We start from the raw sequence: 19385 nt of genomic DNA, 5'->3' as shown, positions 1-19385 counted from the left end.
CATACTCTGTTTGCAACATACGGAACATTGTTTATTATTAAAAAACAGTGAAATTTGTTAATAACAGGGGTAAAAAAAATTAGTAACTCGGTGTAAATTTATAATGACGTTGTGCTTACCGTTTTCAAACGTTTATTAAATTTGCAGCGTTTTGCAACATACGGAACATTACGAACAATTTTCATTACGAGACGGGACCTAGTGCTTTCAAATTTTTCTGTCAAAATCGGCGAAACTGTGTCTAGGGATTAAACACAGCAGATTACACTTCTAGACAGATAATAATTAATATTTCTATAACCTTATAGTATATAATTCTGTGGCAGGAACAGTCACACTGTGCCTAACTATTGGCATTTGGATTTTGGAAAGGTTAATAATAAACATAATCGTTTTTCCTCCTTTGTAAATAAATAACGCAAACACACTTAACGTTAATTTACTTTAAAGTTGTGCCATTACAGTAGGCATTGGAGTATTGCTAAAACATTGCTTATTAAAATATTATAGAAGATACAATATTACAAAATCAGCTATGATTCTAATTCGGTTGCACCTACACAAACCTCTTAAATAAACTAAATTGACTGGTCTAAAAACAGTGCTACCTATATTTTTCGCAATAGCCTCAATAGCTCAACGGTTAAGGAGCGGACTGAATTCCAATAGGTTACCGTTTCAAACCCCGCCCGTTGCACTATTGTGGTACCTACTCCTAGCACAACCTTTTCGCTTAGTTAGAGGGGAAAGGGTTAATTAAAACGCACATAATTGCGAAAAGTTAGAAGTGCGTGCCCGGGATCGAACTCCCGACCTCCGATTAGAAGACGGACGTCCTAACCACTAGGCTATCACTGCTTGATTACAGATTATTGACAGTTATTCCAGAGATTAGTGTATTTAAACCAAATTAGCATCATTATGTGTAAAATCTAGAAAGCTACCTTACAATTAATATTTTAATATTAATTCATTATAAATACAAACGAGTATACCAATATAATTTTATATTATTATAAAACTGTATTACTGTAATTAGCAAAAAAATGCTGTTATTTAAGACACAAATCCTTAAAAAAATATTGCACATTTGCTTACTTAAAGTCATTTTGGTGTTACAAACTTAGGTAAACAACCAACTTACAACCTTAAATGTTTTTATTGCAGAATAGGGTCTAACAGCCGTACTCAGAGTCGCTTAATCGTTACTTAAGTTTAGTTATAACGAGACAGAGCTATATCTCTCACATAAATCTGTCTCGTATTAACTCAATCTTAAGTAACGATCAGCGACTCTAAGTACCGCGGTTGGACTGTAGTAATAAAGTGGTGTGATTTTTGTATAGCGGTAGTTTATGCATTCATTATTTAAAAAAAATTTAAAAACGTAATTTTTATTTGTTTCCTACATAAATAATTAACGGAAAGCTAATAATGACGTCACAAGGCGTAAACGACAAATATTGTGATGTCATTAATCGCTTTCGTTACAGGCGTGACGTTAATAATTAATTCTGTTGAAAATAAATAAAAATTATGATTTTTTAAATTATTCCGTTTAATAATGAATTCTAGCCCCATAAACTACCGCTATGCAAAAAATCACACTATTTTATTACTATAATCCAAACTCCTATTTTACCCTATCCACAGATTAGCACTCTCTACCTAAATCCTATACAAATACAGATAGAGCACTATACTAACTTCATTCTACGGATAAGGTTATTCTGTTACATACCCATACAAATGATATAATCAAACAGAGAGAGAGAGAGAGAGAGCTCTATATGAACTTTATTCCACAGATAGGGTTGCATTTGTCTAATTTGAAGGATCTATGCAACTGGGTAACTCATAAGTAGATTATTGTGCTAATCCATTAAATAAGTCTAAAATTACAACACCAAAAAAATTAATAAATTCTTCTAGCATCTTACTATTGGCTTAAATATAGTTTCAGGAACAGTACCATCAGTACCCATATTATAAATGAGAAAGTGTGTTTGTTTATTGTTTGTTGGTTTATTGGTTTGTCCTACAATCACGTCGCAACGAAGCATCGGATCGAGGTGATTTTTTGCATGGGTATAGTTAAAGACCTGGAGAGTGACATAGGCTACTTCAGCAAACTAGCCAACTAAGCCCTGAAAAGACAATAAACAGACACACTTTCATATGTATCATCATCATCAACCAATAGACGTCCACTGCTCCACTGCTGGACATAGGTCTCATGTAGGGACTTCCACACACCACGTCTGTGGCATATGTATAGCTTGCAGTAAATAATATTATATATCAACTATCAAGTAGTAATATTTCATGTTCAATCACCAAGAACTGCCATTGCCATCTCTTTAGATATATTATCTGACATACAATTCTGATTTTCAGTTTCCCTCTCATCACCGGACCACCAACTCTCATCATCATCATGAATGAAACATAAGAAAAGATCATCTTCATATGTCGGGAAGTAATACTCAGGCTGGTCCCATTTTTCCTTACTTAAAATCCAGTGTTTCATTTCTTTTAAGTGTTTTTCTAAATTCTTCGAGTCGTCAAACTTAGTTTCGCATGCTAAACATTGCTTTAAATGTATTTGCCTTCGAATATAATTCACTATTTTAATTTTATAATAGAAGTTGAATCCTTCAGTGGCTTTTGAGAAAGAAAACTCGTGTTTCTTTTCCATATGGTCTAGCATATTTTCGAATTCAGTTTCTGTATGCTCGCATAGTAAGCATGTGATTACAGGTCCATTTTCTTCAGTCCATTCCGACCACTCTGGATCACTGTCTATATTAGAGTCCGGTTCGAATTCCTCTTCTCTAACTTTGATATTATACATTTTTGAACTACTCGACATATTAAACGGTTTCTGTTTATTCACGGGATGTCTATCGCCTATGTAGTTAACTAAAAAGAACTTATCATACTCTTTGTTTACAGGATTTATCCTTTTATGGCCTTTTTTACGCATGTGCTCTTTCAAAATAGTCCGATCTTTGAACACACCTTCACAAAATATACACTGTAGTTTATCTAACTTTGAACTTATTAAATCTATGAGATCATCGATAAAGATTAGGTTGTCGGGTTTGGCAACATGAAAGTTGTGTTTTTCGTACAAATGATTTAAGTAGCTTGCTCTGGTTCCATTTGAAACGAATCTACAAAAGAGGCATTCTTTTGAGTAGTCCTTGTCTTCTCTTTCAAATGCATGCCTTTCTAATAGAGTTTCCAATTTAGTTTGGCGGAGACTAAGGCGCAGTTCTTTGTCCTCAGGTAGCACATCACTCAATAAGAAGTATTCTTCATCCTTTGATTTAGTTCCATCTGGTTTGTTGTCTAGCAGCATTGTAGTGCAAAAGAATGGCAGGTTTTGATCTGAAAATATACATAAAAACTTAGTACTTATCTTGGTAAATTCAATGCACTTTACCATAATAAATAACTTGCAATATAGACAAATTAAGGGAGATACCTACTTATTGCTCGGGAAAATAACTTGGTATTTGATAACGAAATTTTAAAAAATTTCATTTAAATCATTCATTGAAATCGGCCCAGTAGTTTAGGCACTAGGATGGAACATACATAGATACAACATAGACTGATTCTTCTGCTGCCTTCCTTATGGCTATGCCATAGTCGGGTTGAAAAAATGGAAACAGCTAAAGCCTCTTTTCAAAATACTAGACTTCTAGACATCATTAATCTGGTAAGTTTTCTAAAGATCTTAGAATATTCATAGGTCTGTTTGCATGGTGAATATTAGCATGAGTAGATACTGTGCCACCTTTTTAAAGTTGTCACAAAAGTCGTCTTATGGTATTTGTGATTGAAATTAAAACTCAACTAACCTTTAAATCTCAACTTCCAATACTTCATATAACCTTCCAAATCCGCAATCTGGTTAGCATCGGCTACAACTAGGCGGTGTTCCATGAAGAGATGCGTCAACATCTGCTTCTCAGACACCGGCAAAACGAACACTTCGTCACATAAAACACAAGCGCATTCATTCGGAGTCTCGGTCTTGAAGATCGACGGATTTTCACTCTTTTGGTGTAAAGTTAACGGTCCGAAAAACTGTTTTTCGTTCGTAGCCATTTTATTTGTGTATTAATTGGTTTAACTTCTTTAGGCAACAGATATTCAGTCAAATTTAGGATTTCTCAGCACTTTACAACCAAATAAAACAATATTTTGACATTTCACATTGCACTAACGACCATTGACATTGACAGTTGACAACAAGAACAAAGTTCAAAAAGGTTCAAAAGCTTACGTTTCGTTTAACGTGGTTAATAAAAATAAGTAATAAGTTAATAAAAATAAGTAATAAAATATGATAAATAAAAATTTAAATGAAAAAATAAGTAATAAAATAGCTGGAAATAGCAAAATACATTAGGTATCTATTCTATACACCATTTTACGAGATTATACTCAAAGTTTAAGGAGATCCAACTTCATTCAGAAAACATTTTTTTCTAACTTCAGTTTAAAGCATCGGCGCAAAGTTGCCTGGCTATCGGTATTCTACAGGATATATTTCGGAGTGTGCCCAAGAACTATTTGACCTGGTTCCTCCTCCAACTTTCTTGCTAATATCGTACCGCAAAGCATCGCCAAGGTCTGCACCAGTACGTAGTCGAAATATCATGGATGTACCATAGCGACGTACGAAGCGATTTGCCTCCTCATTTCTAATTCGCATCAGTACCTATTCTCCTCCAATTTTTATATGGGTACACTTCAACTCAAGAGTGAATAGGCATCTTCTGGGCAAGCGCGTTCCATCTTAGGCTAGGTAAGTAGGTATACATCATCACTTGCCACCAGGTTGATTGCAGCCAAGCGCTAGTCTATAAATTTTAAAAAAAAAACAATGATATATCTCTTTTTATCGTCGACAATGAAACAAAAAATCTTTTAAAACTTATTATATTTTAAAATTCTATATCTTTTTTAAATACACTCTGCATAAAAATAGTAGGAACTTACATTCTGTTCAACTAAATGCCACAAGTAAACTTATCTTTAAAAATACCGTAAATCTAGGTATCTATCAGGATTCATTATAATTATATTATTTAAGTAAATACCTACTCCTATTAATAGGAGTGATCAGGGGAATAATTGCGCAACGCAGTCGCAATCATGTTCTGTTAATAATAGCACAGAAACTATACAAAATGTTTTTTTAATGAATGATGAATGATAGCTGGTTGGAATTTAAAAAGCAACTGACATTGAATGCTTAGCGCAAATAGCTTCAGTGTATTTTTATAAACTACCCTCGATATCTTTTATTTTATAGAAATAAATTATTACAAAAACCTCTAAGTATATTATGTTATTTAAAAAATGTTAAGTACGTTCAGTTTCACTAATTTTAAGTTTAAAAATTGCGATGTTTGTGATTAGTTTATTTACAAAAATTACTCCAGTATAACTGGTGTCTTCTTACACAAAATTAAATTATGTTTTAACTAACTGTTACCTACTGAAAACCTCTTAATCCACACTAATATTATAAATGCGAAAGTGTCAGTCTGTCTTGCTAGCTTTTCACGGCCCATCCGTTTGACCGGTTTTGTTTTGACGAAGTTACAGAGATAGCTTGCATCACGGTTCACGGGAAAGCCTTAGGATATAGGATTTAACCTAAATCCACCTAAATCCAAGTCGCGGGCATCATCTTGTTAGGTATAGTACGCGACAGGTCAAGGACAATCGGGGTATGAGACAGGGGAAACGCCCGGCACACCCGCACATCTCCCGCGTTATCCCGCACTGGGTTACCACGTGGGCTGTGCAGGTGTGCGGGGCGTCTCTACCTGACTGCCATTTCGACCTGTCGCGTACTATGCTTATTATACATTGTTATTTAATTATTATTTTCACAGTAGGCACCTACACAAAATAAACCTAATGTAACTAATACTGATTTACTATTACAATACGGAGCTGCTACAGGTATGTGACTTGACTACCGCAATTTACTTTTTTAGTTATTATTATTATTAAGTATAATGTTCATTATTACTCGAATGAGACAGTTTTTATAATATACACTAGATAAAAATTCAACATTTTTAGATATAATAAACTAGTGGATAAAAAAAACTAAAAAACTAAAAAGTACTCTAAGCTCATCTTCGCATTATTGACTTTCTAATAAAACCGGTTTGGAGCACATCGTCGGTTGGATGGTTTCAAAGAATGGACAATGGTAGAAACATTTTTTGTGTTTAAAGAAGCTTACATAATTTATGCTGCCGCCTAACTAAAAAGCCGGAGCAAAAAAAAATTCTTGAGTTGTCACCAAAAAACGTGAGGATGTTCAAATATTATAATGTTTCCAAAAAATAATGCTAAGTATACGTGGGTCCAACAAACTAAAAACTAACTAAAAGACCTTGGTTCTACGAAGCTATATTTTTTTTAAATATTACCTACTAAGTTTTTGAAAATTGACTTAAAACATTAATTTTTTTAATTTAACGGCTTTTTAGTTAACGAACCTCAGTACATACCTACGTATTATGTAGTTCATTTTACTTTTGCAAAGATTACAATAATTTTATTTTAGGCAGTCAGTTTGAACTATATGGATAACCATACAAATAAACAGATGTAGTGTAAAATAAGCAAGCTTTGGTTGAGCACTACGCACTGTGCTATTATACATAATGTTATAATTTATTAATTAATTCTGTGGTATTGGTAGTTAGGTAAATGGTAGTCAAGTTATACAGCAGTTGACAAAACTATTATTCTTCTTTACAAGAGGCATTCGTCTCTACATTTATGGCGTTGTATGGCACTGAGGTTCCTTGTGAAGCAGCGGTCACTTGCAGGGCATACTTTCTTCCAGGTTTTAGTCCGGTGACTTTCTGAACTATCACCCTCGTTCTGAAATGTAAAGATTTTCATTTAGGTATCTACTTAATCCCCTAAAGAAATGGGGTATGCCGGTTCTGCCCACTGAGCAGGTTTGTAATTATTATTGACTATCCTACCCTACTATACCCATATTAAAATTGAAAGCGAATAATGATGCTGGAAGGGCGTTCCATATCGTAGCGGAACGAAAAAGAAATGAGGAGGCAAATCACTTCGTACGTATCCGTGGAATTTCCGTAAGTAATATTTGTAATTCCGTCTGTATTATTCCCGGGATAAAATGGAGGATATGCCGCCTATAGCTTTTTTTTTTTATTATATGGCGCGCGGCTGCACCAAACGGGCGCAATTTACTTCGCCAATGTCGTGTGTCGCCTATAGCTTTTCATTTGAGATTGCATTAGGTAAGTATCAAAGACAGGGCCTTCCAATACCAATCAGTAACGCTTAGTATAAGATTTTACGTCTCACCAAGCAATGTAGCTAGAATTCGAGAGTAGAAACATAATAACGTCAAAGTAAAATGGACCTAAATTGCCTTGAACTGATGTCAAAATTCAATGCCACTGATTTTAATTTCGCAACGTTTCCGCTTGGAGCGTTGGCTATAGATGTGTAGACAAACTTGAGCTTAAAACAAGCCAGTTAAGATCCAGTTTACTATGCCGCGGAAGTGATACAACACTCGAATACTATCAACGTTGATGAGACATAAAATCTCGTACTAAGCGTACTGGTAGGATTGGATTAAACAGCTGATATTAAAATAATCACTCACGGAGGTCGTTGTAAGTGACTTGTACATGGGGCTTTAATTGAGGATTTCCTTGATAAGGTACAAATAAAATTGTCATTATTCACTATCTCTCGAGTTAGGACGCAATATCTGAAACAAAAAGAAATTATTAGATTTATTGAGAAGAGAAACTAGTAAATAATTGTAATTTTAGCAATGCGGATAATCACAACTTTCATGCAGGGTTCCATGCATACAACCCGTCGGAAATATCTGAGCACCTCGCTAGAATGCACTTCCCCGCAGCTCGCCCATTTTCGCCTATCCAGTACCCAAAAAGTATATAAACACCGGTACTGGTATAAGTATACCAGTACCGTTGCCAATACCAGTGCCAGTACCGTAGCCAACGCAAGCACGACGGGTTGCACAGAAGAACCTACCTACCTTATAATACTCGCAACTTCGTCGACAAGGATTTCGTTTTTCTTTTCAAATCCCGTGGAAACTCTTTGATTTTTCGGGATAAATGGGCCTATGCTCCAAGATGCAAGCTCTGTGCCAAAAAATGTGACTTTAGTGAACTTGGATTTTTTAATAATGATTCGCACATGTAAAGTTCCGTGCCATCAACCATCATAGAAGATATTACCTTATTATAATACTTTGTACCTACCTACCTACTTTATAATTTTTAATTTGCATGGCAGCCATTTTTATTTTTTTATTATTGATTGTTGCTGTAGCGGAAATAGAAAAAGACACTGTAAAAAGTTCAACCTCTGTCTATTACGTTTCAGGGATACAGCCTACGGACTGACAGACAGACAGACAGACGGACAGATGGACGGGCAGGCGCAGGCTTAGTAATAGCATCCCGTTGGCACCCCTCGAGTATGAACCCTTAAAAGCAGCCAAGTGCGAGTCAGGTAAATTTTTAGAACCAGCTCCCCGATTGTATAGGAAGAACGTATTCATCACAATAGTACCTAATTGACAGCAAATTCTGCCCCTTGATTGGTTAAATTCGCTGTTCACATTTTTCATAGCCAATCATGGGGCAGAATTTGCTGTCGATTGCGATTACGATGAATACTTACGTTTTCTTACATAATCGGGGGGCGGGAATGAGGACGGTGGCTGGAAACAAAGATCGAAGGAACCAGAATGAAGCGTTATAAGTACCTAATAACGTCAGTAGCATTATGAGAGGCTGGTAAGAAGGCAATGTCCACGGAGTTGCAGGATCTCCTCGGTCGCAACTCTCGCACCGTGCCGCCATCTTCTCCATCCAGTTCTGGAGTGCTGAAGCCCCATCGTGTTGTTGATGCCGTGAGCTGGAAAGGGACAGGTTACAGGACACTTTGTAATTATAGATTTTTTAAGCTAGAGTAGGAGACAAAATATTGGTTTAGTTACTGAGGATAGGAGAAAAGGAGTGCTCAATTTTAAAATGATTATTGTGACACACCCACATCAATACAATAAAATTAGTCTAAATATATAAAAAGGAATAGGTGACTGATTGACTGACTGACTGACTGACTGACTGACTGACTGACTGACTGATCTATCAACACACAGCTCAAACTACTGGACGGACGGGCTGAGGCATGCAGATAGCTAATAAGGTAGGCATCCGCTAAGAAAGGGTTTAGGGCTAGGGTTCCGCTAAGGGCACCTAGGAACTGTTTAATCCAATAGGTACACCCTTGTCAACACTAAATTAATTCAATATGTCCATTAAATTGCAGAGTACGTGGCTTTCCCTGTAAATTAACTTTGTATACAATGTGTATGCACCACGTGCTAATGGCAGGATTAACACGTCAAAGGGTCTGTCTGGAAAGTCTGACGCGAGAATCGCCCGAAGCAAGCAAAACATTCAACTACTTAATTAATTGAATTATACAAGTTCAAAGGACTGCTGAACACTTTTGGCTTTTGTACGGTTTTGGGATTTAGGTACTATGAGGTCTGCACCTCAATATTCATGGGCATGATTGAGAACTTCCAAATTAATTTAGTAACTTTAGTTAATTTAGTTACTTGAGTATGATCAACAAATTGTAAAGAAAATCCAGAAAATTAAAATACCTCGCCATATTGTGAAAAACCCGTGAAACTAATTTATACAAGACAATATTATATAACTAGATACCTACTAGCTGATGCCCGTGACTTGGTACGCGTGGATTTAGGTTTTAAAAATCCCGTGGGAACTCTTTGATTTTTCGGATAAAAAGTAGCCTATGCCACTCTCCGGGTCTTAAACTTTATTAGTTTTAATTTATTTAATTATAATAAATACGAAAAGGTGACTGACTGAGTGACTGACTGACTGATCTATCAACACACAGCTCAAACTACTGGACGGATCTGGCTGAAAGGCATGCAGATAGATATTATGACGTAGACATCCACCAAGAAAGGATTTTTGAAAATTCTATCTTTAAAGGCGTAAAACAGGGGTTCGAAATATGTGTAGTCCACGCGGACAAAGTCGTGGGCATAAGCTAGGCATAAAAATCGGTAAAAATCTGTTTTAGAATATACTAAAATAAATATAACAAAATAAAACACTTATACCTCAACAGTAACTGCTAGATCTCTGTACCACTTATTAGGCAGAACTCTTATCACGTATCTTATTTTTGACTCTTCGGAGCTCGAATCAAATTGGACTGAGCCTTCATCACTGGTTTCTTGTATTGACGAACTTGATATCGGTGATGGTATGTAGAACTTTAGATGTGGTTCTGAAAAAAATAATTTCGTCTCATATAGGTAGAGACATGATATTCTGCAGAACTATATACTGATGCTACACTAGCGCGACCTACCCACTGACTACCTCCACGAATTCGTCCGCGTGGATTTAGATTTTTAACAATTCAATAAGAACTCCGGAGAAAAACTAAAAAACGCCGGAGCGGCGGCTACTAAAAAGACGAAGAGGCGCAAGTATGAAAATACAGAAAATAGTTTCGTATTATTTTGTGCCGGGGTGGAGACCATGGGTTCGTGGGGCGAGGGTGCTAGATCCTTTTTAAGGACATGTCATCCTGTCTCGTGGAATCCACGGGAGACCGGAGGGCTGGCAGTTACCTCGGTCAGCATATCAGTCTGGCCATTCAACGAGGTAACGCTGCCAGCGCTCTGGGCACGCTGCCTCGTTACGATGGTTTAGATGAATTGCAGTTTTAATATTTAATTGTTATAGGCTTGTACTTTATTTATAGTATTAATAGAACTCTTTGATTTTTCCGGGATAAAACGTAGCATATGTCCTTCCTCGGGATGCAAGCCACCCTCTGTACCAAATTTGCACTTACAAAATGAATATAAACAATTATTTTTAATTTTATTTCAACAGTTCAATTCTTTGGCCCATAATCAGTACCCTTATTATAAATGCGAAAGTGTGTTTGTTTGTTGGTTTGTCCTTCAATCACGTCGCAACGGTGCAACGGATTGACGTGATTTTTTGTATGGGTATAGATAAAGACCTGGAGAGTGTCATAGGCTACTTTTTATCCCTGAAAATCAAAGAGTTCCCACGGAATTTTTAAAAAACCTAATTCCACGCGGAAGAAGTCGCGGGCATCATCTAGTAAGTTTTATAACTACATTGGCTCCACTCCACTGTACCTACTCATTGCCGTCTTAAAAAAAATTACCAACTTACCAATATTTTTAGCTAAATACAATCGTTTGCCTTTTACAGAAACATCAATGTCTACGGAACCACCGCAAGTTGATACTGCAAGCCAGAGACCTCCTCCGCTTCCAACTATCGTCTGAAAAAACCGATCTCTATAATATTATCGCCTTTCTATGCATATGGGCCTCGTATTCGAGAGGTCGCAGGTTCGGTTCCGGGCACGCATCTCTAACTTTTCGGAGCTATGTGTGTTTTAAGCAATTAAATATCACTTGCTTTAACGGTGAAGGAAAACATCAAATGATTTATTCAAAATTCAAAAATGATTTCAAAACCACATCGTAAGGAAACCTGCATGCTTGAGAGATGATGATAAACGAAATATTATGAGCAATATAAATTTTGAAACTGATTAGGACTTTGCTCAGATGCTCTCAATTCATGAAGCTATAAATAATAAATAAATAAATAAATAAAATATCTTTATTTAACAAAAATAAGTTATTTTGGCGTCGGTTACTAGTGGTCTCCACACTAGGTTAAACCTGTGACGTGGAGCTCGATTCTATTTTGATATTATTATGATAGAACGTACGTACGTACGTATAAACTAAATGAAATTGATGATTAGAAGATTCGAAAATTCATAAGATGACGAAGGTGGAAATAATAATATTATTATGAGAAATATGGTGTTCCTAAAGAAAAAAAAAGCAAAGATGGAGAAAATTAAAAGAGATCAATCAGTTATAAATAGGAATTGATACACCCTATAATGATACCAGCGGTAGATACATCTGACGATGATCTGACGATTCAAAAATACTTGTAATTTTTTTTTTTTTTTAATCATGTTTCCAAAAAGTGTGTTAGTACATAAAACAGAAATTAGATTTTTGTTCGCGGTGATACATTTTATTATAGCGATAGTGTTCTTAATTTCTCTTTTACCTTCAAGTAATACACGCTTTTCCCCTTTATATCTGCTCTGAGTGGTACGTTTTCCCGAAGTTTCTTAGCCGTGGAGGTTCTTGCACGCACACTACCCGATGCAAGTAAGGAACCGATTCTTCGATCTCTTGCTACTCCAAATATACTAACGAAATATGTCTGTAAAGATGTGCGTAATTAAAAGTGACATTATTGTATCCACGGAAAGAAGATAGTATAACGCTCTCTCTATATTTTAATCCCATACAAATGAAAGAGACGAAAATCTTAGTATCTCAGTGGCTTTAACCATTTTGAGTCACCAAATAATCACAAACGAAACTATGTTTTCGAATTAATGTTTTTTGAAAACACGTCTGTGATTAGTTGGTGACTCAAATGGTCAACGCCCACTAAGATATTTGCTCTATCATTTGTATGGGATTATATAACACAGAGAGGGCCATACTGACTTATTTCCGTCGATAGAGTATAAATGGTGTCATTCAGGTTTCAAATCTTTTTTTTAAAATAACAATTAATTTACTAACCGTGCTTGGATCCAGATTTTCTATCAAATGATGTGTCCTATCTCCTACACATGCTATTACTGGATCCTCATTTGACACTCTTGTACTGCGTCCTGTTTAAAAAAACATCATCAACATATTATTCTACAAATATGAATATGAATTTGTCCCCAATGTCTTACAGTTTTTCGAACTATGTGCCCTGCACATTGCCATTTCAGCTTCGCAATCCGCTGAGCTAGTTTCTCTGGTTCTTCTACGAATCTCCACATTTCTAAATCGATCACGTAGAGAATCTCCAAGCATCTATCTCTCTCTATGTGACTATGAACTTTCTTATGAGGTCCATAGTTAACAACCATGTTTTAATTATTTGATGAATAGTGTTATTTATTACGCTAGAAGAAATTCGCAATAAGACTTTTTAGTTTTGTCACATTTTTAGATTTTTCATGAAAATAATCTAGTAGTTACATCAGATCTCTTACCAAACTTCCTTCTCCTGTAGACACTCTTGAAGTTTCCTTCGTAAATATTAAAAGCATCCAAATCATCTATTTTATTGCTCTCAGATAATCCGGTATTGTTGTCAGTCTGATTATGTTTTGTACGAAACCTCTCGTTGGATCGATCTTCAGCCGAATTGAATCGAATGGGTTTATTATCAAATCGATTCGATCTAACATCATATTGCGCAGCACAGAGTGACGTGTAGTTCTTTCTGTGTGATGCGACGACGCAGTATGTGGTTGCTTGAGGATCTATGGGACTGAAACCAAAAAAAATCTATTGGTAAAATGGAACACAACGAACTTAAGTATGTGTGTGTGACTCGAATATTTCCTATGAACAAAACAACAAATGTATAAATTATTATGTAAGCTATAAAACTTATAACTGGTTGATGAAATAATTTATAACGATGCGGAAAAATTGAAAGAAATAGAAAGAAATGGGATTTTTAAGTATTTTGTAGAAGTTAATGCATGTAAAGGCAAAATAGAACTGGAAAATGAAATAAATATTAATAAAAAGACAGCCTCTTAAAAATAAAACACAAACTGGTAGTTGAATTACTTAATAACGATAAGGAAAATTCAAAGAAATTCAACGCAAAGGCTTTTAAGTATTTTGTGGAAGTAAAGAGTTAATTTATGGATGATACATTTCTGTGGTGGGAATTAAATTACATACTTATTAATTATCTTGTGAAAAACAAATAGTTTCACGTCAGTTTGGAATAAAATTATTATATCGATTAACCCCGTAATCTATTAAAAGATAAGAAGCTGTTACAAATTGCCCTTAATTGCACTTATTAGCCCGGAGAAAATAATTATATAAGTAACCTTTTTTCTTTGATTCATTTCAATCACATCTAATTACAAAATAATTAGTCATTGAAACGCTTTTTAAATGCTTATAAAAAAGTTAAGTACCGACGAGTGCATAGTTGGATCTAGGTGAAGCGTTTTGAAAATCCTATTCAATTTCTTTTAAAGGCAAAGTGGCTTTAACGTTTATAGAGTCTTACTTCTTGGAGATAAAAAAGTTGTTTATAAAGATTTATTTTTTTCGACGAAAACAATAGTTTTGAGGTTCGATTTAAACTTAAAAATCAAGGCATTCAGTGATAGAGAATTAATACGGTTTCAAAATTCACTGGTTGGCAATTATTGTTAAAATACGTACTTATAATAAAAAAGGAATTGTTATACTATGAATATGAAATGAATTGTATACCTATTGAATAGTAGAAAATACATAGAATGAATAATACTACGAACGAATATTAATGAATATTCAATAAGTAGGTACTACATAATATTATATGAATAGAAACTACAGTTTTATTGATCTCGTTAGAATTACATAAGTTATAGGACTGAAATATCAAACAAATAAAGTACTAGCTGTCTCGATGGATGTCATATAAATTTTATATGCATTAATTTTAGTACTGAAAATAAACCATATTTCAATAATAAACAAAAGTGGCGCGCACTAATTTATTAAGCTCGGTCAAAGCTTACTTGGAACTCAGATTTTTCTACGCACGTTGGAAATGAGACTTTATCTTGGAGCAATTAAATTTCATATCCCTCATCAGTTTAAATGTGTAAAATCAAGTTGGTATGTGATGATCAAATTTCAACTTTAATCTATAAAAGTTAAGATTTGTTTTTCTTTAAAGGTGCGGATAATCGGCAGCAAAAAGTTGAAGGAATGAAGCTTGCCTTTGCTGACTCTTTATTCTATTTATCGAGTACTATCCCAGTAGCGTTCTCTGCAAATAGTAAAGACATCTTATATTGGCAATTTGATACAACATGTAGAAACTTGTTACTCGTTTAATTAACGTTATTGCTGTTAACGGCGTTGTCGGTGTTACCGAGAATTTAAATTTTGCTCTTTTTTGCTCCGATTGAATTCTTCATGGAGCTTATGTGGATATAAAATTGGTATAATTCACTTCATGATTGCGCCTTGTTTTGCGATTATGATCGGGAAAAATAGAGAAGCTTGTAAAAAGCCAATACCAGATGTAGATGGTTTTAATCCTGATATTGCAGAAAATAGTACCTAGATAATATATTATGAAAGTTAGTTTTGTGGATTTTGCTGATGTCACAAATGAGAAAGAAAGCACAGTACTGTATGATGGTGAAGTATATACTTGAAAATAAGGGAAAAGCAATTGTTGGCAGACAAGACATAAAAAACATTAATCTTACCTAATGTACCTAAGACCTGCAGAAGAATGTTAATTACTCATGTCAATAGTTAGATACATATACTTATGAACCTACAAGAATAGTAGGAATAGCTGAGCCTCATTAATTCCATAAAAATTTAAGCTGTTGGCAAGGCCTATAAGAGCAACCACTGTAATGGTTAGGTCTCACTATCGGGACTCGACAAATTATTCGTGATATCGCGAATTGTGTGACTGGCGGCAATCGTATCGTTCTGCACATTCGCGCTAAGCCGAATGGTAGGTTTTTAATATTTTATTGTTTTCCGGGATGTAATAATGATATCCGAGACTTCGTCCGTTAAGTTTTGGTTTTTAAAAATCCCGTGGGAACTCTTTAATTTTCCGGGATAAAAAGTAGCCTATGTCCTTCCTGCTAGCTATCTCTGTACCAAATTTCATCAAAATCGGTTGAAATGTTGGGATGTGAAAAGCTAGCAGACAGACAGATAGACACACTTTTGCATTTATAATATTAGTAGGTATGGATTATGTCTGATATACCACAGGGAGGACTATTCGCTGTCACAGAATGCAGCGTCTGCCAGCCAGCTGATTTGCCAAACTTATTTAAAAACGTTCGCCGTATCCCGAATAGTACTTATGGCCTGTTGATTTGCCAAATGCCATACTGTCTTAATATTTGCCCGAACTTGAATTTTTTGTCGAACCCTATAGTGGAGCCGTACCATAACGAAAAAAAATTAAATCCAATTTAATCCCCCGATAAAGTCTCAGCCATTTCATAAAAGTGCCAGTATAAATGAGAATATAGGAGCTAATGTAGTATTGGCCCATGATCGCGTACAATTAACAGTTCCGCGCTATACAATGTTGCCGCAAGATTGGTTTTTACTACAAGGGGATGTTAATTGAAATAAAAAACCGGGCAAGTGCGAGTCAGGCTCGCGCAATGAGGGTTCCGTACTACAGTCGTATTTTTTCGACATTTTGCACGATAATTCAAAAACTATGATGCATAAAAATGAATAAAAATCTGTTTTAGAATGTACAGGTGAAGACCTTTCATATGATATAGTCACTCACTTCGAAAGTTGAAAATACTAATTATTAGTTCATGACCACAATTTTTTTTTTGTGTGATCTAACCCTAAATTCACGGTTTTCAGATTTTTTCCCAAATGTCCAGCTATAAGATCTACCTACCTGCCAAATTTCATGATTCTAGGTCAACGGGAAGTACCCTGTAGGTTTCTTGACAGACAGACATACAGACAGACAGACAGACAGACAACAAAGTGATCCTATAAGGGTTCCGTTTTTCCTTTTGAGTTACGGAACCCTAAAACGGAGAGGTAATTGCACGTGCCGGCTAGTACAGGTACGAGGTCGATAATTTAATAACATAAATTCTAGGGTATGATCGTAATTTTTAGTATTATCCTTTTTCTTGAACTTTTTGATGTTCCGAACAGTCTAAGAATTTGCTGTCTCAACTTTGATAATTGAGTTCTAAACATTTTGTAATTGGTACTAGAGCATTTTGTAATTGGTCTTACTGCATCATATTCCGTTTGCTGAGGGTCGTACGGGCTGCGAAGTCAAAGTGGCAAAGGGTAGGGCTCATAGTTCGAAAAACCGATTGGGGTCCCAAATGAGTCGCAGGGAATCGCTGGAATCAGGTGGCGCAAGACCGTGGCATATACATAACAGTCCCTACAAGAGTCATGAGACCTATGTGCAGTGGACGTCTATCGGTTGATAATAATAGAATCGTGACCCCTTTCTATAAAAGAAAAAGTTAACTGACTGACTGACTGATCTATCAACACACAGCTCAAACTACTGGACGGATCGGGCTGAAAATTGGCATGCAAATAGCTATTATGACGTAAGCATCCGCTAAGAAAGCGTTTTTAATTTCAACCCCTAAGAGGGTGAAATAGGGGTTCGAAATTTTTGTAGTCCACGCAGACGAAGTCACGAGCAAAAGCTAGTCACATGATAGAAGTTTTCTTGGGATAATAATGCGGTTGGCTTCCAAATCTTTCCGCGTATGCTTCGAACAGTATGCGAGGTTTCCATTCATTTAATGATTTAAGACAGTGTTAAACGAATCATCACTAATGATTAAAAAGGCTTACCATTATAATAATATATCTTTTGCTTTCGCATCATTTGGCTTTTCGCACCCCAATTTTCTAATGTTTCTCGCTCCATTTGATATCCTCGTATAAAATAAGTCGTATGTGGCTTTATAATTTAAGTTAGCTGGTATAACTACGAGTTCATCCACGTGGATTTATGTTTTTAAGAATCCCGCAGAAACTCGTCGAATTTTCGCCATAAAAAGTAGCTCATGTAAAAAAAAATATGACGATCCGTTGCTCAGTTGCGGCGTGATTGAAAGAGCAAACGGACAAACCAACAAATACCTACTAAGTACTTATTAATATAAAAATGGGTAGTGATTTTGCAACACTGCTGGTGGTATGTATGTTGATCTACAAATAACGTTATTTAAAATCGTCTTATTGTTTTTCTTAAGTATTCAAGGTATTATGCAGATATAGGTAGGGTCCTTAATTTTAAAATGAAATAAAAAATAAAAACCCTTAGGTTTATAACGTTTTTAAACTATCTTGGAGACATAATCTTAAGTTCAGAAGCTCAGTTTTTTTTTCATAATATTTGTGATGTGATACCGTCAATAATGTTTTATTAATGCGCAAACGGTATAACATCGTTATTAATAAATATCGAGACCCGTATCGCGATATTTATCGACTGTCTGACCCTTGCCATACATAGTCCGTTCTATCAACCTTTGTATGCCCTCGATTGAATAAATCCATACGATAATCGATAATATACGGTTCCCATCACTTGTGATAAGTTAATAGTCGATTGATATGTGACAGCCTTGCTATTTGTAGTCTTGTCCTTAAATATTTATTCTGTTTATATGTTAAGTATTCTATGGCTTACATTTCACGGGCTTCCTCTCAGTATGCGAAGGGTTGGCCATAGCCTACGCTAGCCAAGTGAGGATTGGCAGACTTCACACACCTTTGAGAACATTATGGAGAACTCTCAGACATGCAGGTTTTCTTACGATGTTTTCCTTCACCGTTAAAGCGAGTGATATTTAATGTCTTAAAACGCACATAAGCCCGAAAGTTACGGGTGCGTGCCCGTGATCGAATCCCCGACCTCCCGAATAGGAGGCGGACGTCGTAACCACACGGCTATCACGGCTCTTCTACGATACGTTACGTTAGCTTACGTTTACCTTTCCATAATATTATTTAAAACCGTAAAGTTACCGTATCAACAGTTTTTGAGCTTTCGGAGTAATGTTGGTATAGATAAACACATAATCAAGTTTGGTAGCTATTAACTGCAGCATTTGACTTTGAATGTTCATCATGATCACTGACTACCGCCGCCGCCGGCCCACTGTCTGTCTTCGTCGATAACCAGAAGAAAAATCGGTCACGTGCGATTCGGACTCGCACACAAAGGATACCGTAGGTACTCATAAAAGAAATAACACTTTTAATTTTCATGGCGGAAATTTTGAAATTCTTATTATATTGCGTTGTAATAGCGGCGATAGAAATACACACCGTGTGAAAATATCTACTCTCTATTTATTATGGTTCATGGTATACAGCCCGCTTAAAGACAGCCGGACGGACGGACAGACGGTCGGACGGACGGACAGATGGACAGACGATTGGATGGTCAGCGGAGGCTTAGTATGGAACCCTATTCGGATATAGAACCCTAAAAACGTTACTCGGACTAGCTAATTAGGAAATATATTTGGCCCGTTTTAATCTAATAAAGTATTACAAAGTAGATTGAAATACTCAAAGATGCCGC

The 19385-nt window shown here is 35.7% G+C and overlaps 2 protein-coding genes across 9 annotated transcripts in view; both read right to left on the bottom strand.

The window, feature by feature from the left end:
• Positions 1–202: 202 nt before the first annotated feature.
• On the bottom strand, positions 203–4233 carry LOC117990986 (zinc finger protein 277). The gene is made up of 2 exons (XM_034978493.2): positions 3870–4233; positions 203–3393 (listed from the first exon to the last, which is right to left on the bottom strand). The coding sequence occupies exons 1-2, from the start codon at positions 4117–4119 to the stop codon at positions 2330–2332; spliced, it is 1314 nt and encodes a 437-aa protein (XP_034834384.1). The 5' UTR covers positions 4120–4233; the 3' UTR covers positions 203–2329.
• Positions 4234–4993: 760 nt separating this feature from the next.
• nord overlaps positions 4994–19385 on the bottom strand; it is a 39772-nt gene continuing 25380 nt past the window's right edge. For all 8 annotated transcript variants that reach the window (XM_069505173.1, XM_034978877.2, XM_069505169.1 and 5 more), the window contains exons 7-14: positions 13270–13550; positions 12803–12894; positions 12273–12431; positions 11346–11457; positions 10247–10416; positions 8843–8994; positions 7700–7807; positions 4994–6930 (exon numbers count right to left, since the gene is read on the bottom strand). In XM_069505173.1, the coding sequence (XP_069361274.1) occupies positions 6789–6930; positions 7700–7807; positions 8843–8994; positions 10247–10416; positions 11346–11457; positions 12273–12431; positions 12803–12894; positions 13270–13550 (1216 nt within the window). In that variant the 3' untranslated portion in view covers positions 4994–6788. The remainder of the gene's footprint in view (positions 6931–7699; positions 7808–8842; positions 8995–10246; positions 10417–11345; positions 11458–12272; positions 12432–12802; positions 12895–13269; positions 13551–19385) is intronic.

The sequence above is a fragment of the Maniola hyperantus genome, chromosome 19 (genome assembly GCF_902806685.2).
Source record: "Maniola hyperantus chromosome 19, iAphHyp1.2, whole genome shotgun sequence".
Lineage (NCBI taxonomy): Eukaryota > Metazoa > Arthropoda > Insecta > Lepidoptera > Nymphalidae > Maniola > Maniola hyperantus.
Note: the sequence above shows the minus strand (reverse complement) of the source record. Positions and strands in the feature narration are given on the sequence as shown.